This window comes from Salmo salar, chromosome 24 (assembly GCF_965601325.2).
Source record: "Salmo salar chromosome 24, fSalSal1, whole genome shotgun sequence".
Classification (NCBI taxonomy): Eukaryota; Metazoa; Chordata; class Actinopteri; order Salmoniformes; family Salmonidae; genus Salmo; species Salmo salar.
Window position 1 is genome coordinate 12,494,255 of NC_138314.1, and position 24,213 is coordinate 12,518,467.

The 24,213-nt window shown below is 41.2% G+C and overlaps 1 protein-coding gene across 1 annotated transcript in view; it reads left to right on the forward strand.

The window, feature by feature from the left end:
• The window catches only part of hk2 (hexokinase 2), a 79,113-nt gene that overhangs the window by 35,713 nt on the left and 19,187 nt on the right, over positions 1–24,213 (forward strand). The window contains exons 3-8 of the mRNA XM_014170942.3: positions 6,882–7,030; positions 9,739–9,858; positions 9,990–10,085; positions 12,164–12,263; positions 15,004–15,187; positions 23,813–23,974. Coding sequence (XP_014026417.1) covers positions 6,882–7,030; positions 9,739–9,858; positions 9,990–10,085; positions 12,164–12,263; positions 15,004–15,187; positions 23,813–23,974 — 811 coding nt within the window. The remainder of the gene's footprint in view (positions 1–6,881; positions 7,031–9,738; positions 9,859–9,989; positions 10,086–12,163; positions 12,264–15,003; positions 15,188–23,812; positions 23,975–24,213) is intronic.

Below are 24,213 nucleotides of genomic sequence, written 5' to 3' on the forward strand. Positions count from 1 at the left end.
CCGATTAATCGGTATCGGTGTTGAAAAATCATAATTGGTCGACCTCTAGTTTGTGCCCATAGGAAACCTTGTTGCCGGTGATGTCTGGTGAGGACCTGCCTTACAACAGGCCTACAAGCCCTCAGTCCAGCCTCTCTCACCCTATTGCAGACAGTCTGAGCACTGATGGAGGGATTGTGCGTTCCTGGTGTAACTCGGGCAGTTGTTGCCATCCTGTACCTGTCCCGCAGGTGTGATGTTCGGATGTACCGATCCTGTGCAGGTGTTACACGTGGTCTACCACTGTGAGGACGATCAGCTGTCCGTCCTGTCTCCCTGTAGCGCTGTCTTAGGCGTCTCACAGTACGGACATTGCAATTTATTGCCCTGGCCACATCTGCAGTCCTCATGCCTCCTTGCAGCATGCATAAGCACGTTCACGCAGATGAGCACAGACCCTGGGTATCTTTCTTTTGGTGTTTTTCAGAGTGAATAGAAAGGCCTCTTTAGTGTCCTAAGTTTTCATGACTGTGACCTTAACCTGTTGGGGGTAGGGGGCAGTATTGACACGGCCGGATAAAAAACGTACCCGATTTAATCTGGTTACTACTCCTGCCCAGTAACTAGAATATGCATATAATTATTGGCTTTGGAGAGAAAACACCCTAAAGTTTCTAAAACTGTTTGAATGGTGTCTGTGAGTATAACAGAACTCATATGGCAGGCAAAAACCTGAGAAGGTTCCTTACAGGAAGTGGCCAGTCTGACAAGTTGTTGTTCATCTTGGCTCTTTTTATTGAAGACTGAGGATCTTTGCTGTAACGTGACACTTCCTACGGCTCCCATAGGCTCTCAGAGCCCGGTAAAAAGCTGAATGATATCGAGGCAGCCTCTGGCTGAAACACATTATCGCTTTTGGCAAGTGGCCGATCAGAGGACAATGGGCTTAGGCGCGTGCCCGAGTCGACCCCATGCTTTATTTTCTTTCGTCTGTTTACCTAAATGCAGATTCCCGGTCGGAATATTATCGCTTTTTTACGAGAAAAATGGCATAAAAATGGATTTTAAACGGCGGTTGACATGCTTCGAAGTACGGTAATGGAATATTTAGACATTTTTTGTCACGAAATGCGCCATGCTCGTCACCCTTCTTTACCCTTTCGGATAGTGCCTTGAACGCACGAACAAAACGCCGCTATTTGGATATAACTATGGATTATTTGGGACCAAACCAACATTTGTTATTGAGGTAGAAGTCCTGGGAGTGCATTCTGACGAAGAACAGCAAAGGTAATAACATTTTTCTTATAGTAAATCTGACTTTGGTGAGTGCTAAACTTGCTGGGTGTCTAAATAGCTAGCCCTGTGATGCCGGGCTATCTACTTAGCATATTGCAAAATGTGCTTTCACCGAAAAGCTATTTTAAAATCGGACATATCGAGTGCATAGAGGAGTTCTGTATCTATAATTCTTAAAATAATTGTTATGCTTTTTGTGAATGTTTATCGTGAGTAATTTAGTACATTTTTAGTAAATTCCCCGGAAGTTTGCGGGGGGTATGCTAGTTCTGAACGTCACATGCTAATGTAAAAAGCTGTTTTTTTATATAAATATGAACTTGATTGAACAAAACATGCATGTATTGTATAACATAATGTCCTAGGTGTGTCATCTGATGAAGATCATCAAAGGTTAGTGCTGCATTTAGCTGTCTTCTGGGTTTTTGTGACATTATATGCTAGCTTGAAAAATGGGTGTCTGATTATTTCTGGCTGGGTACTCTGCTGACATAATCTAATGTTTTGCTTTCGTTGTAAAGCCTTTTTGAAATCGGACAGTGTGGTTAGATTAACGAGAGTCTTGTCTTTAAAATGGTGTAAAATAGTCATATGTTTGAGAAATTGAAGTAATAGCATTTCTAAGGTATTTGAATAACGCGCCACGGGATTCCACTGGCTGTTACGTAGGTGGGACGAAATCGTCCCACTGGCCCTAGAGAAGTTAATTGCCTACCGTCTGTAGTAGAGGTCGACCGATTAATCGGAATGGCCGATTTAATTAAGGCCGATTTTCACGTTTTCGTAACAGTCAGTTATCTGCATTTTTGGACGCCGATTATATTGCAATACACGAAGGAGACTGCGTGGCAGGCTGACCACCTGTTACGTGAGTGCAGAGAGCAAGGAGCCATGGTAAGTTGCTAGCTAGCATTAAACTTATCTTATAAAAAACATCCAATCTTAACAATCACTAATTATCTACACATGGTTGATATTACTAGTTTAACTAGCTTGTCCTGCGTTGCATATAATCAATGCGGTGCCTGAAATTGCGTCACTTCTCTTGCGTTCAGGGTATATGCAGCAGTTTGGGTCGCCTGGCTCGTTGTGAACTGTGTGAGATCCATTTCTTCCTAACAAAGACCGTAATTAATTTGCCAGAATTTTACTTAATTATGACATAACATTGAAGGTTGTGCAATGTAACAGCAATATTTAGACTTAGGGATGCTGCCCGTTAGATAAAATATTGAAACGTTCCGTATTTCACTGAAAGAATAAACATTTTGTTTTCGAAATGATAGTTTCCGGATTTGACCATATTAATGACCTAAGGCTTGTATTTCTGTGTCTTTATTATAATTAAGTCTATGATTTGATAGAGCAGTCTGACTGAGCGGTGGTAGGCAGCAGCAGGCTCGTAAGCAGGCTCTATGCTTGAAGCACAGCGCTGTTTATGACTTCAACCCTATCAACTCCTGAGATTAGGCTGGCAATACTATAGTGCCTATAATAACATCCAATAGTCAAAAGTATATGAAATACAAATGGTATAGAGAGAAATAGTCCTATAATAACTACAACCTAAAACTTAACTGGGATTATTAAAGACGCATATTAAAAGGAACCACCAGCTTTCATATGTTCTCATGTACTGAGCAAGGAACTTAAACGTTAGCTTTTTTACATGGCACATATTGCACTTTCTTCTCCAGCACTGAATGGTTCATTGAACAAGCATGGGAAACAGTGTTTAAACCCTTTTCTATGAAGATCTGTGAAGCTATTTGGATTTTTACGAATTATCTTTGAAAGATAGGGTACTGAAAAGGGACTTTTTTTTTGTTGCAGAGTTTATCTATCTCACTCACTACCGGTCAAGATTTTTTAGAACACATACTCATTCAACGGTTTTTCTTTATTTTTTTTACTATTTTCTACATTGTAAAATAATAGTGAAGACATCAAAACTATGGTAACTACATGATTCCATGTGTTATTTCAAAGTGTTAAATCAGAATATATTTGAGATTCATAATGCTGGTGAGTTGCTGCCGCGCTGATATCCAAAAGTTATTTCTGGCTGTATGAAATAACACAAACGTTCTGTGCTAATAATGTAAGAAATGACACAAAAGCAAAATACTGTATAGTTGCTTAGGAGCTAGAAGCAGAGCTGCCATGTCTGTCAGCGCCATCTTACTTCATTATCCAATAATTTCGCTGTGAATTTCGGATGTAATGAAGACATTCGAATGTACCAGAGGCCGGCTACTCTATGCAATTGTGAAACACTGATATTCAGCATAACACTCTGCTCCCCAGACTGGCTGTGGACCAGAGGTTATAGCGTGACATAACCGGGTAACTGGAACAGAATGTACAGGCCCGTACTGTTCCTAAACTGTCATTCAGTCTGAGGAGCATACACAACTTAGAACAGCCAGTTATTACCCAGAGGTTATAACATGACACAGCCAGTTATTACCGAAACCTTCACCTCTAGGGTGTTGGTGTCGAGCTGACACGCCTACTGCACCGCATCATGAAACGTCTCCTCTGTGGGTTCCTGCAGTGTTGGGCATTATACCATCACCCCCTAGAAAACGCCAGCAGAGCGAACCTGGGAAACAGTCAGGGATGGGGTCTGGGGTTAGATATGACCACACCAAATGGGTGTAGTAGAATGTACATATTGAACTTAAGGAGTAGCTAATAGTGTATTCTGTTTGCAACATCACTGGTTTGCTTTGCCATTTGATTCATTGCTCCTTTTTTGTCAGATTGTTGTAGAAGAGAAAGATCTCAATGATTTACCCATTTTTAAATAAAGGCAAAAAAAATGATCACCTTCTGTGAAACTTGAAGTAACTTTCACTCTGTCTGTAAATTTCCTCTTTGAAACACTTGACTAACATAAGTAGAATTAATTTATTCTCGGACCTCCTATATCCGTGCCCCAACATTTTATCTGCCTAATCATATAGTTACATATAGAATCCCTATTAATTCAATAGGATTTCTCTGGGCCTAGTCGTAAAGATTTGTCATTTAACTTTTTCAAATATATTACCTTTTTATTGTGGCATACACATAACTGGTCATTATGTTTTTCATCTGATTTGTCAATCACTTCAAAGGGCTCCTTTTTACTAGGCTACCCGTGCACGTTCATCCACTTGCAGTGCCCAGTGCTAGACTTGGACAGGAGCTCACCTGACCTGAGAACCGATGTAACCGATGTGAAATGGCTAGTTAGTTAGCGGTGGTGCGCGCTAATAGCGTTTCAATCGGTGACGTCACTCGCTCTGAGACCTGAAGTGGTTGTTCCCCTTGCGTTGCAAGGGCCGCGGCTTTTGTGGCGCGATGGGTAACGATGCTTCGTGGGTGTCAGTTGTTGTGTGCAAGGGTCCCTGGTTCGAGCCCAGGTTGGGGCGAAGAGAGGGACGGAACCTACACTGTTACATTGATGCTGTTGACCCGGATCATTGGTTGCTGCGGAAAAGGAGGAGGTCAAAAGGGGGGTGAGTGTAACCGATGTGAAATGGCTAGTTAGTTAGCGGTGGTGCGCGCTAATAGCGTTTCAATCAGTGACGTCACTCGCTCTGAGACTTGAAGTAGGGTTTCCCCTTGCGTTGCAAGGGCCGCGGCTTTTGTGGCGCGATGGGTAACGATGCTTCGTGGGGTGTCAGTTGTTGATGTGTGCAAGGGTCCCTGGTTCGAGCCCAGGTTGGGGCGAAGAGAGGGACGGAACCTACACTGTTACACCGACACATAAAATATTTCTGCTGCTTGAGCTCTTGTTCCTCTTATAGAATATTAGCTGAAAAGTACCAGCACCTATGTCAGTCCAAGTCAAGCACTGATCCAAACTGGTGAATGGAAAGAGACATCTGTTACACACAACACCACAAAGTGTAGACCAGAATTTATGCGTCACCTGTTGTCCGCGAGCGTCTCGGTGTCAGCCACTCATCTCTGCTTTGGCCAAATTTGTTTTCATCTAATCACATCGCATTTTGGAGTGTAGGCTATTCCACCAGTTTAAGTCCAGTCACAAATGTTTAATGCCTCTGACATGCGATAATGATACAAAATGTTGTAGTAGCCTACAGTTTTCTGGACATTTTGTTTTAATTATTGTGACGGGCTCATGTTTTACTGGTACGGTGTACCGGACCGTACCGCTTTAATTTCACCCCTGGAGAGAGGGATTTGTTTACCTGACTGTGTTGTGATGCAGCTGGTCCCAGATGAGGCCAGCTTACTCTTCAGCTCCGCCAGACACATCCAACTGTGCCCCAAACACATGCTTGCTACCTTGGGGGAGAGGGAAGAGCCAGAGACTAGGGTTACTTAAACCTTCAATGGGGCATTCAAAGATATTTGGCTATTTTGGTACCATAGAATTAGAATGAATAGAACAGACATTACATTTCAAAGCCGATGTCTGGTGAGGGCTCTTGCGACTCGTATTTGACTAGTATTGTTCCGAGGGAGGGAGGGAGAGAAACTCCAGCAGCCATTGCAGCCTCGTTTGTTTGTTTGTTTGTTTGTTTACCAGTGCAGGAGTCTGAGTCGGGAACTCTTTTAACGCCTACTGTACCTAGAACTGAGGGGGCAACATTATTATTTTTTTTTTATAGGTGTTAAGTGTTGCATATGTGTTTTTTGCTAAATCGCCTGTGCAACTACTTGTTGAACACAGATTGTTTTCATAAGCCTTTTTGTAGACTTTCCTTATCATTTCACTGTATTCCCTTCCCTGCCGTTTGTAATCCTTTCCGATGATGGCATGCTGTTAGACAGGGGACATGCAGGGGAACTTTGATCGGGCTCCAGACAGTGTCATCTCAAGCAGCCTCTCTGGCTTATCAGGCTGGTGGGCAACCAGGGGCTGGAGCGGAGGCAAGAGAGTAGGGTTAGCCTCATCTTCACCCCACCTACTTTGTTCTAAGTGTTTGTATCTGATATCACAAATAGAAAATTATACCAAACTGTAAATGCTAGATAACCTTGGCACTGGTTGGTTTCAAATACTACTAGTGTTAAAACTACTCTTCACAAAACAGTCATTAAATACAGTCATTAAGAACAACCTCTTATGTCCATCTTGCTAGCTACTAGTTCCTCTATGTTGTTAAGGGGATGTTTACGGTAGGGCAATAAGTAGAAAAAGCAGCGACGTCAGAAAGACGGTATTTCTAAAATTGTGTAAGTCATCTGGCTCGAGAGACTTGGCTTCAATCACATTCTTGCTGCTTGCGGTCATATCTGTTTGAAGCTATGCATCTTTGATAGGCTGTGATAGAAACACACACGGTTTTTATAAAAGATCCCTAATTCATTAAAAATACCATTTAGGGCTAGTTGTGGTTCAGGCTATTTGGAAGACTTGTAGTATATTTAACTAGACAAACACCACATTCCCACTTAAATCTTTGGTAGCATATATTTGTATTCTTTACCATCTCTATTGCAATTACCACTGTAGTGTGTGTGGTGTGATTTAAAAAAAAAAAAAGTTGTATTGCTTTACAGCAAGTTGTGAAAAATACATGTTTTAGGGGCCAACCTTCAGTGTGTTTTTATTTATTTTTTATAATTTTTTTATCCACCAGAAAAGGGAGACTTCCTGGCTCTAGATCTGGGTGGGACCAATTTCCGGGTCCTGCTGGTGAAAGTGTCTGACAATGGGAAGCAGAAGGTGGAGATGGAGAACCAAATCTATGCCATTCCTGAGGAGCTGATGAGGGGCAGCGGCTCAGAGGTGAGTGGGGGGAGTGGAGTGGACCATGTCCCTGACAAAAAAATGATCGATTGGTCAACATTTTTTATGGATTTTTTTTCCCATTCCATTTTTTTAACCTCTATGGGCTAGGTGGGACGCTTGCGTCCCACCTACTCAACAGCCAGTGTAATCCCGTGGCGCGATATTCAAATACCTCAAATGCAAAAACTTCAATTTTTCAAACATATGACTATTTTACACCATTTGAAAGACAAGACTCTCGTTAATCTAACCACACTGTCCGATTTCAAAAAGGCTTTACAACGAAAGCAAAACATTAGATTATGTCAGCAGAGTACCCAGCCAGAAATAATCAGACACCCATTTTTCAAGCTAGCATATAATGTCACATAAACCCAAACCACAGCTAAATGCAGCACTAACCTTTGATGGTCTTCATCAGATGACAACCCTAGGACATTATGTTATACAATACATGCATGTTTTGTTCAATCAAGTTCATATTTATATCAAAAAACTGCTTTTTACATTAGCATGTGACTAGCATTCCGACCGAACACTGCCGGTGAATTTACTAAATTACTCACGATAAACGTTCACAAAAAAACATAATTATTTTAAGAATTATAGATACAGAACTCCTCTATGCACTCGATATGTCCGATTTTAAAATAGCTTTTCGGTGAAAGCACATTTTGCAATATTCTAAGTAGATAGCCCGGCATCACAGGGCTAGCTATTTAGACACCCAGCAAGTTCAGCACTCACCAAAGTCAGATTTACTATAAGAAAAATGTTATTACCTTTGCTGTTCTTCGTCAGAATGCACTCCCAGGACTTCTACTTCAATAACAAATGTTGGTTTGGTCCCAAATAATCCATTGTTATATCCAAATAGCGGCGTTTTGTTCGTGCGTTCAAGACACTATCCGAAAGGGTAAATAAGGGTGATGAGCATGGCGCATTTCGTGACAAAAAAATTCTAAATATTCCATTACCGTAATTCGAAGCATGTCAACCGCCGTTTAAAATCAATTTTTATGCCATTTTTCTCGTAAAAAAGCGATAATATTCCGACCGGGAAATCGTTTTTATTACAAAGAGAGTGAAAGTAAAAGCATGCTATCCCCTCATGCACGAGCTTCAGTCTAATGGCCCTCTGATAGAGCACTTGCCAAACGCGCTAATGTGTTTCAGCCTGGGGATGGAATTACATCGTTCAGCTTTTTCCCGCCTTCTGAGAGCCCATGGGAGCCGTAGGAAGTGTCACGTCATGCCAGAGATCCCCTGTATTTGTTAGAGATGATCAAGGAGGGCAAGAAATGGTCAGACAGGCCACTTCCTGTAAGGAATCTTCTCAGGTTTTGGCCTGCCAAATGAGTTCTGTTATACTCACAGACACCATTCAAACAGTTTTAGAAACTTTAGGGTGTTTTCTATCCAAAGCCAATAATTATATGCATATTCTAGTTACTGGGCAGGAGTAGTAACCAGATTAAATCGGGTACGTTTTTTTATCCGACCGTGCAAATACTGCCCCCTAGCCCCAACAGGTTAAATAAAATCAACTACTGTACCAGTCAAAAGTTTGGACACACCTACTCATTCATTTTTATTTTTAGGTAGGGGTGTTTATACAAAAGATAGCCCTATTTGGTAAAAGAGCTAAGTCCATATTATGGAAAGAACAGCTCAAATAAGCGAAAAGAAATGGAAGTCTATCATTACTTTAAGACATGACCCAATTGAGATTTGGGATGAGTTGGACCGCAGAGTGAAGGAAAAGCAGCAATAAGCGCTCAGTATATGTGCAAACGCCTTCAAGAATTGGAAAATAATTCCAGGTGAAGCTGATTGAGAGAATGCAAGGGTCCTCATTCAACATTGACTGGAGTGTTTCGAACAAAAGACAATAAATTGACAAAACTGATAAATGGAATGAAATTTTTGTTTACCATAAATGTTCTCTACCAGGAAATACATGATCTAAGACAATTGATAGTTGGTATTCAGCATTCATAAAACTAGGCCTTTATTTACTTTTGAAGAACTACTAAAATAGTGATTTTTGTCAGAGCATAGACAGCAGCTCTATAGAGATGAGTTGACTTGGAATGAAATGTCATCAAATGAAACAAATGTAATAAACACAATGGAATATGTTATTAAAGTAATGTGAATAATAGTTGTGATAAGCAGTAATGGGCAGTCACTACCATCATGGGACTTTTAATGCTTGTTTTATTCTGTGTTACCCACATAATGCATAGTGCATTTCATGCTTTACAAAAAAAAAAGCATAAATCGAGATAATTTTTAAATAATCGAACCAAAACCGAACCGACCTCAAACACTAATCGCTCACCACTACTAGGGATGTATGCATGCAGGGTTGTGTTCAGTAGGCACAGAATTGAGAGAACTGAAAATAAAACAATTTGTTTGATATTCGACAAGCACTACCTCCTCCGTTTCAAACAGTTTTCTCCTGTTTCGTGCCTGTTTTGATGCTCTTAATTAAGCTCTTAATTAAGGTTGTCAGATTTATCTCAGTGGTGTTGGTGAGGGCTATAAAGTAATATTTTACCGTAACATTATAATTTCGCTATTATACAAAATAAATGGGGTTTGAAAAATAACCAATCAATGAGCTGAAGGGTTTTCTAGCACATTGACCAGTTTGCTGCTGTATGTTAACACAGAACACCCCTCTCTTTCTCCCTAAGCTCTTCGACCACATTGCTGAGTGTCTAGCTAACTTCCTGGAAAAGCTGGGGATAAAGAATCAGAAGCTTCCTTTGGGCTTTACCTTCTCCTTCCCCTGCCAGCAGACCAAACTGGATGAGGTGAGGAATAAGAAGGGTGACCATTTGAAGACCGCATTGGAAAGTTAAAGGGAAAAAAGTCACTGATTACAGAATGCTCCAGAAGTTTTCATTGCCTGTGTGTGTGGCCGTTTGTGTGCGTCTTCATGCAGAGTATTCTGGTGTCATGGACCAAGGGCTTCAAGTCACACGGGGTGGAAGGGAGAGACGTGGTCAGCCTTCTGAGGAAATCCATCAAAAAGAGAGGGGTGAGTCGATAGAAAGTTAATAGGCCAAGGTTATGCACTGAGTAGCCATTGCAGTAGCAGCACTCTGTGCCTACTAAATTGCCACATCATGCTGTTTCCCCTATACAGATCATTTCTGGACTTCTAGGAGCTTTCCAGATATTGTGTGCTACACACATCATTTGACCCACTAAGGCTAAGCGGAAAGTATAGCATGAAGGTGTTAGACCAGCACTATTATGGCTAACTGAAACCGTGTTAATTCAAATTTAGAAAGATACCATCGCACTCAACCCACTTGGGGGTTTAGAAGTTATTCATTGGTGCCTAAAACCGGTCCCAATAAGAGATGCACGCACACAAATGTATAATAAATCCAATAAATTATATATATTTTTATAACACAATAGGCAAATAACCCAAGGTTCTTCTGTGTGATTTAAAAAAGTATATATTTATATTTAATAACAACAGGCAGGGGAACCACATTACACACAGAATGTGAGTTTCTGTTCCCGTGCTTGCTGTTTTCACAAAGAAAATCCATAAATGTTTTTACCCATTTTAGTACGTGACCATTAAGTTTAACTCTTCATATTGAGCTTTACAGTAGTTCTCCTGAGGGTGTATTCAAAACAAGTAGTTGTAGCCCACTTTTTTGCTTTATTGATGTAATCTGTTTTGTGTGCCTCACAATAAACCACAGTGGGAGCATACAATACAAGAGTTACACAACACTCATTCCTTTATAATGTTTTCTTTGGATGTGCATATCTTTTTTTCCCTTGTATACAAAAGTCTGGATGTGTGACAAAAGCTGTTGTTCAGAGCCAGTCTGCTCAGTCATACATCAAGGGGCATTAAATGGGCTGGTCTCAAGTATCCTTGGTAAACACTCAATACCGTAAGATAATTGTGGGACTCATTGGGGGGGGTGATGGGAATGTACATTTACAGTAACATTTTGGAGAATATTATGGGAATGTACATGGAAAAATGATAGGCATGCACCTGGAGTGTATAGAGGGCTGTTTGAGGCCCTAGAGATGCAGAGCGTGCTATTTGTCAGCCAAGCTATTCACTATACGTTTCTGTTTATTTGTTGTTTGTCTGATGATGAACTAGTCGCTTGCTGAATGCAGGGCATGCACCGTCCACATGTCTTGCTTAGTCTACACTATGCTTGGTGGGAAAGATGGGATTGGAGTGTTTTCTTGTGCTTTGTGCTTGTCCTGACCGCTGCCCTGATCTATAATGGAATTACTGTGTTTTCGTCCTTCCAAGAAAAGCACCAAATTATATTTGAATAGGTCATCATTATATTGTGTACTGTCAGCCATGGATTTCCGAAACTAACACAAGTTGTTGATTTCTTAAGAGATATTTGCTGAAACACAGCTACTTTCCCAGCATGTAGCAGAAGTACCAGCTCTGTCAGAGACCTCTGGGCTGAACAAGCTAGCTGCTCACTCTCAAATGCAACCCAGAGGTTCACATTTTGTTGCTTTGACAACATGTTGTGCCACCGTTTTCATTTAGATTTCAGTGTCAATTCAGGGCATGTTCAGGGCTTGTTTCCCCTGCTCTGCAAGGGCTATGGAACGTTAATGCTGCTTTGTGACGGTGTTGTTGGGATTAGTTGCTGGTTCCCGCCCAGTGCTGGACAGGGTCCGGACCTATTCTGTTGCACTTGTAACTTTTCTTCATTAATATATGAAGCGAAACTCTTGAGAGATGTCTTTTTGTTAAGTAAATCAAGTGTTAAATGAGATGAATAGGAGGCCCCCCAAAAATATAAAACAGATTAAATTAGCTGCTTATAACATCGGAGTAGGACTGCTGATTTGATTTATTTTTTTATTTTTTTTAGGATCAGTTTAGCCTTTTAGATCTTAATGAATAAGATTACATGGACAGAAGGGAACTTATCCTAGAACAGCACTACTACTCAGACGCTTTCTGAATACGGGCCCTGATCACACCCTGCATCTTGACTTGTTGTTTCTCATAGGAGTTGCATCATGCGTAATGGTTTCAGTCATTGCACGCTGGCCAAGGGAGTCACTTGTTAATTACGACATGTTTTTATCTTTCCTAAGGACTTTGACATTGACATTGTGGCCGTAATCAATGACACTGTGGGCACAATGATGACTTGTGGATACGACGACCATCACTGTGAAATTGGCCTCATTGTCGGTGAGTCCCTCTCCATCCTAACATGTATGGGGATTAGTTGGATTTTGTGTAATCCAACACAATGCTCTCGATCCAAGTGTTTTGAGCGAGGTACTGAGCACTCCATCATGAATGCAATCCGTACACAATCAATAGGACTCACTTCCAATGTTCTGGCTTCCTATTTCCTCACCGTAGAATTACATATAGAACACTGAATTATTATAGGGTCTCTTGGTGCTCACTTTCACTATGTTTTGATGTTTATGAAAATGTGTTTGCTGAGAGGCCTCCATTGTGTGAATACAGTCCATACATGCACTCTCCTCCATATGTATTTGGACAGTGAAGCAAAACATTTTTTGGGGGGGTTTCAGATCAGAATTTTTGGTTTCAGATCAAGTATTTCATATGAGGCAACAGTACATAATGTGGATGGATTATCTTGGCAAAGGAGAAATGCTCACTAACAGGGATGTAAACTCTTTTATTTGAGAGTATTTTCATACATATGTTTTACTGTTTAGAAATGAAAGTCCTCTGTAGCTCAGTTAGTAGCACATGACTCTTGCAATGCCAGGATAGTGGGTTTATTCCTGGGACCCCCCCAATACGTAAATAATGTATGCACGCATGACTGTAAGTCAATTCTGCGAAATGGCTATTATATTATTTATATATCTAGTCGCCACCATGTGAAGTATTTGGACAAATTCACTTTTACAGTATTAATTACGAAATGACTACATAAAGCTTGTGACTCTACAAACTCGTTGGATGCATTTGCAGTTTGTTTTTGTTGTGTTTTGGGTTTTTCCTAATAGTAACTGAATGGCGACTGGAGTAATTGTCTTTCTAAATGAGTAGATAAGATGTTTCTAAACACGTCTACATTAATCCTGATAATGCCATGATTAGGAAAATCATGAATAATGATGAGTAAGGAGGGTAGAGGCTACAACAAAACATGCTAACCTCTCACCATTACACATAACAGGGGAGGTTAGCATTTTCTTGGGGGGGGTTATGATCATGGTAGCATCCATATGAATGTAGAAGTGAGCAGAAACATCTTCTATTCTTACAATAAAAGTGACTCCAAAATGACACAATTCATTATTGACTTCCTATTGGGCAAAGCATCCGAAACACAACTAAAACAAACAGCAAATGCATCCAATGAGTTTGTAGTCACATAAGCTTGATGTTGTCGTTGCATGCTAGGAATATGGGACCAAATATTAAACTTTTGACTACATTAATACACTAAAGTGACTTCTTCACATGGGGGATTAGATAAAGTGCTTTCATTTCTAAACAGTAAAGCATACACTGAACAAAAATATAAATGCAACAATTTTACTGAGTTACAGTTCATAGAAGGAAATCAGTCCATTTTAAAATGAATTCATTAAGCCCTAATCTATGGATTTCGCATGACTGGGATTACAGATATGCATCTGTTGATTACAGATGCATGCCTTTAAAAAAAAAAAGGTAGAGGCTTGGATCAGTGACCATTTGCCTCATGCAGTGCGGGATCTCCTTCGCATAGAGTTGATCAGGCTGTTGATTGTGGCCTGTGGAATGTTGCCCCACTCTTCTTCAATGGCTGTGCGAAGTAGCTGGGTATTGGCGGGAACGTCGCTCTAGAGCATCCAAACGTTCAATGGGTAACATATCTAGTGAGTGTGCAGGCCATGGACGACCTGGGCCATTTTCAGCTTCCATGAATTGTGTGCAGATCCTTGCAACATGGGGCAATGCATTATCATGCTGAAACCTGAGGTAAATGCAGCGGTTGAATGACATGACAATGGGCCTCAGGATCTTGTCACGGTATCTCTGTGCATTAAAATTGTCATAGATAAAAATGCAATTGTGTTCATTGTCCATAGCTTAACCCTGCCCATACCATGACCCCACCACCAACACAACGATGACATCCGCAAACCGCTCGCCCACCACATACACGTGGTCTGTGGTTGAGGCCGGTTGTATACACCGCCAAACTCTCTAAAATGTTTTACACAGCTTCTGGTAAAGAAATTAACATTAAAATCTTTGGTAACAGCTCTGATGGAAATTCCTGCAGTCAGCATGCCAATTGCACGCTCCCTCAAAACATCTGTGGCGTTGTGTTGCGTGACAAAACTACACATTTTAGTGGCCTTTCATTGTCCCAAGCACAAAGTGTGGCTTTAATGATCATGCTGTTTAATCAGCTTCTTGATATGCCACACCTGTCAGGTGGATGAATTATCTTGGCAAAGGAGAAATGCTCACTAACAAGGATGTAACCAAATTTGTCCACAAAATTTGAGAGATACGTTTTTTGTGCGCATGGAACATTTGAGATCTTTTATTTAATCTCATGAAACCAACACTTAACATGTTGCATTTATATTTTTGTATATGTATGAAAATACCCTCACATAAAAGCTGACATTCTGTACTTTCGCCTAATATGAAACAAAATGTCCACTGTTCAAATACATATGGAGGGGAGTATAATCAGTATGTAAATAATACACAAACTGTGGGTTTATTGTGACATGTTCAATTGTGCTGTTGATTATAAGAAAGGCTTAGCATTGAAACCTCTGTACACATCTAAACCTTAATTAGATTTTGAAGCGTGATTGTTGAGTCAATATCCACATATGCGCTCCAGAGGTTAATTTTCTTTGTCATCAGATTAGTCAGTCCTTATGTCCCTGTTGCCAACAGTATGACCTTTTGTCTGTCGCTGCCCCCCTAGGTACCGGCACTAACGCCTGCTACATGGAAGAGATGCGTCACCTGGAGCTGGTGGAGGGGGACGAGGGGAGGATGTGTGTCAACATGGAGTGGGGGGCGTTCGGCGACGACGGCGCTCTGAATGACCTCCGTACAGACTTCGACCGGGAGATCGACGCCGGCTCCCTCAACCCCGGCAAACAGCTGTGAGTGAAAGGGCAGACGCATGGCCCGCCCTCTACTTCTACTGTACTGTCTATTACGCTAGTCCTCTTTGTCTATTGCCCAATGCCACCTGGAAAAGATATCAACCTCCAGCTGCCATGTAGATCTGGCTTGTTGTTGAACTGTAATTTTCACCTTGTTAACTCTTTGGACCACGGTAGAATTCTAGAATAATGCTGTAGATTACTGAGGATTTTCAACTAATTTTCTCACATTTCAAACAGACATAGCTCAAAAACAGAGAAATTACAATTACAAGTTAACTCATCTTTAGTATGATACCACATTCATTTCAATAGGAATAACACAAATTTTGTCTCCAATTGTGTACAGACACTCACTATAAAAAAAGTATTAACATTCCACACAACAAAGAAATTGAGTATTTAAATTGTAGTAAATTTGACCAAATTTCCCAATTTACAAACTATAACACATTATACTTAGAAATATTATTTACGTATACATATTCAAAAATGTATCAAAAAGTTGACCGGAGGGCACTACTCAGAAATTATTTCAAAACCCACTCTCCCACTCTTTGCCCTGTGTCCACTCCGGATGTACACCACACACCCTCTCCTGCGCCCTCTCATAATTTTTGTTCTGCTTTCAAATTATGAGTTACAACTCGGTCCACACCCCTGGTGCCACACTCTTGGCTCTCCATTTCCTGCCACTTTATCCATCACAAAGCCAATGTGCAATTTGCATTTTGAATGCCTTCAGGGACAAGTGCCTGCGGTTTCTGGGAAGGGGTCTTTGCAGGGTCCCCACACAATGTAAGCATTAATAATAGCAGTTTTGAGCATCCCTCAACACATACTTCCACCATTTTCCTGCCTGTCCATCCAACATTCTAGTAGCTCCTGAGCTGGTTGAAGTTTTATTTTTTTATTTCACCTTTTATTTAACCAGGTTGGCCAGTTGAGAACAAGTTCTCATTTACAACTGCGACATGGCCAAGATGAAGCAAAGCAGTGCGACAAAAACATCACAGTTACACATGGGATAAACAAATGTACAGTCAATAACACAATAGAAAAATCTATATACAGTGTGTGCAAATGTAGTAAGATTAGGGAGGTAAGGCAATAAATAGGCCATAGTGACGAAATAATTACAATTTAGCAATTAAACACTGGAGTGATAGATGTGCAGAAGATGAATGTGCGTATCATCAAGAGATACTGGGGTGCAAAGGAGCAAAAAAAACAATATGGGGGATGAGGTAGTTGGGTGGGCTATTTACAAGTGCAATGATCGGTAAGCTGCTCTGACAGCTGATGCTTAAAGTTAGAGAGGGAGATATGACTCCAGCTTTAGTGAATTTTCTTATTTTTTGCAATTCGTTCCAGTCATTGGCAGCAGAGAACTGGAAGGAAAGGTGGCCAATGGAGGAGTTGGCTTTGGGGATGACCAGTGAAATATACCTGCTGGAGCGTGTGCTACGGGTGGTGCTGCTATGTTGACCAGTGGGGGCTTTACCTAGCAAAGACTTATAGATGACCTGGAGCCAGTGGGTTTGGCGATGAATATGAAGCGAGGGCCAGCCAACCAGAGCATACAGGTCACAGTGGTGGGTAGTAAATGGGGAAAAACGGATGGCACTGTGATGGACTACATGCAATTTGCTGAGTAGAGTGTTGGAGGCTATTTTGTAAATTACATTGCTGAAGTCAAGGATTGGTAGGATAGTCAGTTTTACGAGGGTATGTTTAGCAGCTTGAGTGAAGAATGCTTTGTTGCGAAATAAGAAGCCGATTCTAGATTTAATTTTGGATTGGAGATGTTTAATGTGAGTCTGGAAGGAGAGTTTACAGTCTAACCAGACACCTAGGTATTTGTAGTTGTCCACATATTCTAAGTCAGAACCGTCCAGAGTAGTGATGCTGAACGGGCGGACAGGTGCAGGCAGCGATCAGTTGAAGAGCATGCATTTAGTTTTGCATGCATTGAAGAGCAGTTGGAGGCCACTGAAGGAGTGTTGTATGGCATTGAAGCTCATCTGGAGGTTTGTTAACACTGTCCACAGAAGGACCAGAAGTGGAGGTCGACCGATTTTTAATTAGGGCCGATTTCAAGTTTTCATAACAATCGGCATTGTTGGATGCCGATAATGGCAGATTACATTGCATTCCACGAGGAATCTGCGTGGCAGGCTGACCACCTGTTACGCGAGTGCAGCAAGGAGCCACGGTAAGTTGCTAGCTAGCATTAATTAAACTTAAATATCAATCGTCACATAATCACTAGTTAACTACACATGGTTGATGATATTACTAGTTTAACTAGCTTGTCCTGCGTTGCATATAATCAATGCTGTGCCTGTTAATTTATCCTACTTCGCCAAACGTGGGATGACTTAACAAAAGCGCATTCGCGAAAAAAGCACAATCGTTGCACGAATGTACCCAACCATCAACATCAATGCCTTTCTTAAAATCAGTACACAGAAGTATATTTTTAAACCTGCGTATTTAGTTAAAAGAAATTCATGTTAGCAGGCAATATTAACTAGGGAAATTGTCACTTCATTGCACGCAGAGTCAGGGTATATGCAACAGTTTGGCCCGCTTGGCTCGTTGTGAACTGATTTGCCAGAATTTTACATAATTATGACATAACATTGAATGTTGTGCAATGTAACAGCAATATTTAGACTTGGTTGTCACCTATTCGCTAAAACACGGAACAGTTCTGTATTTCACTGAAAGAATAAACGTTTTGTTTTTGAAATGATCGTTTCCGGATTTGACCATATTAATGACCTAAGGCTCGTATTTCTGTTTATTATATTATAATTAAGTCTATGATTTGATATTTCATAGAGCAGTCTGACTGAGCGGTGGTAGGCAGCAGCAGGCTCGTAAGCATTCATTCCAGCTTTACTACGTTTGCCAGCAGCTCTTAGCAATGCTTGAAGCACAGAGCTGTTTGACTTCACGCCGATCAACTCCTGAGATTAGGCTGGCAATACTATAGTGCCTATTAAACATCCAATAGTCAAAGGTATATGAAATACAAATGGTATAGAGAGAAATAGTCGACGTGTCATAATTCCTAGAACTACAACCTAAAACTTCTTAACTGGGAATATTGAAGAACTGGGAATATTGAACCACCAGCTTTCATATGTTCTGAGCAAGGAACTTAAACGTTGCTTTTTTACATGGCACATATTGCACTTTTACTTTCTTCTCCAACACTGCGTTTTTGCATTATTTAAACCAAATTGAACGTTTCATTATTTATTTGAGACTAAATAGATTTTATTTATGTATTAAGTTAAAGTAAAAGTGTTCATTGTTCATTCAGTATTGTTGTAATTGTCATTATTACAAATATATATAAAAAGCGTCCGATTAATCGGTATCGGCTTTTTTGGTCCTCAAATAATCGGTATCGGCGCTGAAAAATCATAATTGGTCGCCCTCTAGCCAGAAGTATACAGAATGGTGTCGTCTGCGTAGAGGTGGATCAGAGAATCACCAGCAGCAAGAGCGACATCATTGATGTATACAGAGAAAAGTGTCGGCCCGAGAATTGAACCATGTGGCACACCCATAGACTGCCAGAGGTCCGGACAACAGGCCCTTCGATTTGACACACTGAACTCTGTCTGAGAAGTAGTTGGTGAACCAGGCGAGGCAGTCGTTTGAGAAACCAAGGCTGTTGAGTCTGCCGATAAGAATGCAGTGATTGACAGTCGAAAGCCTTGGCCAGATGGGCGAAGACGGCTGCACAGTATTGTCTTTTATCGATGGCGGTTATTGTTTAGGACCTTGAGCGTGGCTGAGGTGCACCCATGACCAGCTCGGAAACCAGATTGCATAGCGGAGAAGGTACAATGGGATTTAAATGGTCGGTGTTCTGTTTGAAGACTTTAGAAAGGTAGGGTAGGATAGATATAGGTCTGTAACCTTGGGTCTAGAGTTTCTCCCCCTTTTGAAGAAGGGGATGACTGCGGCAGCTTTCCTATCTTTAGGGATCTCAGACGATACGAAAGAGGTTGAACAGGCTAGTAATAGGGGTTGCAACAATTGTGGTGGCTAATTTTAGAAAGAGAGGGTCCAGATTGTCTAGCCCAGCTTATTTGTAGGCATCCAGATTTTGCAGCTCTTTCAGATCGTCAGCTATCTGGATTTGGGTGAAGGAGAAAAGGGGGGAGCCTTGGGCAAGTTGCTGTGAGGGGTGCAGGGCTGTTGACCGGGGTAGGGGTAGCCAGGTGGAAAGCATAGCCAGCCGTAGAAAAATGCTTATTTGAAATTCTCGATTATCTTATAGATTTATCGGTGGTGACAGTGTTTCCTAGCCTCAGTGCAGTGGGCAGCTGAGAGGTGTTCTTATTCTACGTGGAATTCCTGGTCAACCCGGCCCATTTTTTTAATTGTAATCCAGGACCAGCTCTGGATCACACGAGTACATTCTGCCCATGTTTTGATACTGGTTTTAGGGTATCATTCCCTGAGCTGTTAGGACATAGAAAGTACACATCTCGTTTGTCCCTACAGTAGCACGCTTTAAGATTATCTGCACACCGTTTTAGACTGACCTGTATGGAGCTTGCCTTCATTATGGCCTTGGGTAAATTCTTTCTATTGGGCCTCACTGTGCCACAAAAGTATGTCGACATGAAGAAGATATCTCACCAGAGGTATGGCTGGAAAGTTGTCATCAGCATAGACATGGTGTTGTGATGAGAGAGCTCCTCATGCGCTCCATGACAACTCTGCAGGCTAAGCCAAGTTCAATTGCTTGATCCCCCCGACCTATGTACACACTGAAAGCTAGGCAGTAGCCAGTCAAGGAGTCAGAGACACAATATTTTACCCCCCACTTTACTGTTTTTTTGGGGGGGCCTATGCTGCTTCCACAGTAGTCTACTGTCAAGTTGTATCATAGCTTTATCCACTGAGAGGGCTTGCCATAGGTGAAGTAGTTTGGGTAAATTCTCTTGCAGTATTTTGATAATAGTCCTGACTTTGTCTGCCACTCCTCCCCCTTCACTCTTCTTTCTCCTCCCCCTTCACTCTTCTTTCTCCTCCCTCTCCCTCCATTCCCTTCTTTCTCCTCCCTCTCCCTCCATCATTCCCCTCTCCCTCCATCATTCCCCTCTCCCTCCATCATTCCCCTCTCCCTCCATCATTCCCCTCTCCCTCCATCATTCCCCTCTCCCTCCATCATTCCCCTCTCCCTCCATCATTCCCCTCTCCCTCCATCATTCCCCTCTCCCTCCATCATTCCCCTCTCCCTCCATCATTCCCCTCTTGATCCTCACTCTATCCCTCCAATCATCTCCAACTCCTCCTCCCTGCCTTCTGGTGCTGAGCCATGACTCTCCCAACCACTTCCCTCACTCCTGTCATTGACCTAGAGTAACGGGGGGGGGAATATATCTCTCTCTCTGTCCCTCTCAGACTTGTCTTGCTCTCCCTCTTTTTTTTCCTCAACTATACACATACTTTCTTCCTAATAATCAACTGTTAGGGGTTTCCATAATATTTTGTGGTACAGTTACACGCCTCCCATCTCACAGTAAACAGTATCATCATGATGTCATACAGCACTTTCAGTCAATCAATTAAAATGATTTCATGAAAACCTTAGTGTCCAGATTTTCTCAGTTCATGGCGTGCATACAGTACCAGTCAAAAGTTTGGACACACCTACTCATTCAAAGGTTTGTCTTTATTTTGACTCTTTTATACATTGTAGAATAATAGTGAAGACATCAAAAATATGAAATAACACATTATGGAATCATGTAGTAACCAAAAAAGTGTTAAACAAATCAAAATATATTTCAGATTCTTCAAAGTAGCCACCCTTTGCCTTGATGACAGCTTTGCAAACTCTTGGCATTCTCTCAACCAGCTTCACCTGGAATGCTTTTCCAATAGTCTTGAAGGAGTTCCCACATATGCTGAGCACTTGTTGGCTGCTTTTCCTTCACTCTGTGATCCAACTCATCCCAAACCCTCTCAATTGGGTTGAGAGCGGGTGATTGTGGAGGCCAGGTCATCTGATGCAGCTCTCCATCACCTTCTTGGTCAAATAGTCCTTATACATCCTGGAGGTGTGTTGGGTCATTGTCCTGTTGAAAAACAAATGATGGTCCCACTAAGCATACACACTTAATATGCTCATGGATGACCAGCGGGGTTAGATTATAACCATAAAGGCTATATAGGGTAGAGGTCGACCGATTAATCGGAATGGCCGATTAATTATGGCCGTTTTCATAACAATTGGAAATTGGTATTTTTGGACGCCGATTTGTCCGATTTTTATTATTTTTTTTATTTTTAATATTTTTGTAACTGAATTTATTTTTTTACAAAATTGGGATTTTTTTTTTTTTTTTTTAATTGGACCTTTTATTTAACTAGGCAAGTCAGTTAAGAACACATTCTTATTTTCAATGACCACCTAGGAACGGTGGGTTAACTGCCTTGTTCAGGGGCAGAACGACAGATTTTTACCTTGTCAGCTCAGGGATTCAATCTTGCAACCTTACGGTTAACTAGTCCAATGCTCTAACCACCTGCTTTACATTGCACTCCACGAGGTTACGCGAATGCAGTAAGAAGCTAAGGTAAGTTGCTAGCTAGCATTAAACTTATCTTGTAAAAAACAATCAATCATAATCACTAGTTAACTACACATGGTTGATGATATTACTAGTTTATCTAGCCTGTCCTGCGTTGCATATAATCGCTTAGGTACACGTTGTTCCAACCATAAACATCAATGCCTTTCTTAAAATCAATACACAAGTATATTTTTAAACCTGCATATTTAGCTAAAAGAAATCCAGGTTAGCAGGCAATATTAACCAGGTGAAATTGTGTCATTTTGCGTTCATTGCACGCAAAGTCAGTGTATATGCAACAGTTTGGGTCGCCTGGCTCGTTGCGAACTAATTTGCCAGAATTTTACGTAATTATGACATAACATTGAAGATTGTGCAATATAACAGGAATAACGTTTTGTTTTCGATGATAGTTTCCGGATTCGACCATATTAATTACCTAAGGCTCGTATTTCTGTGTGTTATGTTATAATTAAGTCTATGATTTGATAGAGCAGTCTGACTGAGCGACGGTAGGCAGCAGCAGGCTCGTAAGCATTCATTGAAAATAGCACTTTCGTGCGTTTTGCCAGCAGCACTTTGCAATGCTTCAAGCATTGCGCTGTTTATGACTTCAAGTCTGTCAACTCCCGAGATTAGGCTGGTGTAACCGATGTGAAATGGCTCGCTAGTTAGCCGGGTGCCCGCTAATAGCGTTTCAAACGTCACTCGCTCTGAGACTTGGAGTAGTTGTTTCCCCTTCCTCTACTTGGGTAACGCTGCTTCGAGGGTGGCTGTTGTCGATGTGTTCCTGGTTCGAGCCCAGGTAGGAGCGAGGAGAGGGACGGAAGCTATACTGTTACACTGGCAATACTAAAGTGCCTATAACAACATCCAATAGTCAAAGGTATATGAAATACAAATCGTATAGAGAGAAATAGTCCTATAATTCCTATAATATCTACAACCTAAAACTTCTTACCTGGGAATATTGAAGACTCATGTTAAAAGGAACCACCAGCTTTCATATGTTCTCATGTTCTGAGCAAGGAACTTAAATGTTAGCTTTCTTACATGGCACATATTGCACTTTTACTTTCTTCTCCAACACTTTGTTTTTGCATTATTTAAACCAAATTGAACATGTTTCATTATTTATTTGAGGTTAAATTGATTTTATTGATGTATTATATTAAGTTAAAATAAGTGTTCATTCAGTATTGTTGTAATTGTCATTATTACAAAAATAAAATAAAAAATCGTCCGATTAATCGGTATCGGGGTTTTTGGCCCTCCAATAATCGTTATCGGCGTTGAAAAATCATAATCGGTCGACCTCTAATATAGGGTACTCGCACTTCAAGACCCATGGTCAGATTACTTTTCATAGATGGTAAGAAGTCAAAGTATGTGGCAGAACTGTTTACAGATTCAATTAGTTACAAAGCTGGGACAGTTTCCAAATGAATAGCATCGGTAGAAACGGGACAAAACAAGCAACTTGTTAGCTGTCTATGCAAACAAATATCACTGCAAATCGATATCATATGAGCTCCACTGTGCGGGCTTCTACCCTAACCCGACAGCTAAGGTGTGAAATTTTAGGATAACAGTGAATATCTGTACCTAGCAAACATGAAAAACCATAACCTAAGCCTAACAGATAAACAACATTACTCTGATCTCCATTTTGGCAGCTAGTTAGCTGGTTGTCTGCATGGCTAGCTAGTGAAAGTGACAGCTGAAGTTGACACTCCGCAAGTCAGGCCAAATTTACCACCAAACAACTGTTCTGACCAGACAGATTAGCTAGCTAGCAAGCTATAGCAAGCAGCTTGGGCTGTTTTCCATATGAATTACATCGGTAGAAACAAGATTGAACAACCAACTAGTTAGCTGACTATATACAGCTAAACACAAACTATTTCCATGAGACCGAGAGCAATCATTCGAGCTCCACCGCTGACGTGCTCACCTGTACCAACCAAGTAATCATGACAGGATTTGCGTGCCTGTGTGTCTGCGTGTGTAGGTTTGAGAAGATGATCAGTGGGATGTACATGGGGGAGCTGGTGCGTCTGATCCTGGTAAAGATGGCCAAGGAGGGCCTGGTGTTCATGGGTCACACCACTCCTGACCTCCTCACCACAGGACACTTCCAGACCAGCTTCGTCTCCGCCATCGAAAACGACAAGTCAGTAGTATGAGTGGTCAATATATGTGTGAGACTGTGGGCCTATTTAATCAAAGTATAAAATAATAGATGACATGGCTCTTTCTTTGACTCCGTCTTGTATCTTGATATAACTTGGTTGATGATCATCAATATGATGCTGCTGCTAATGATGATGATCATGAATATGATGCTGATGATGATGAATATGATGATAGTGTGAGGATGCTGCTGATGATAATGATGAGCAAGTACCAAAC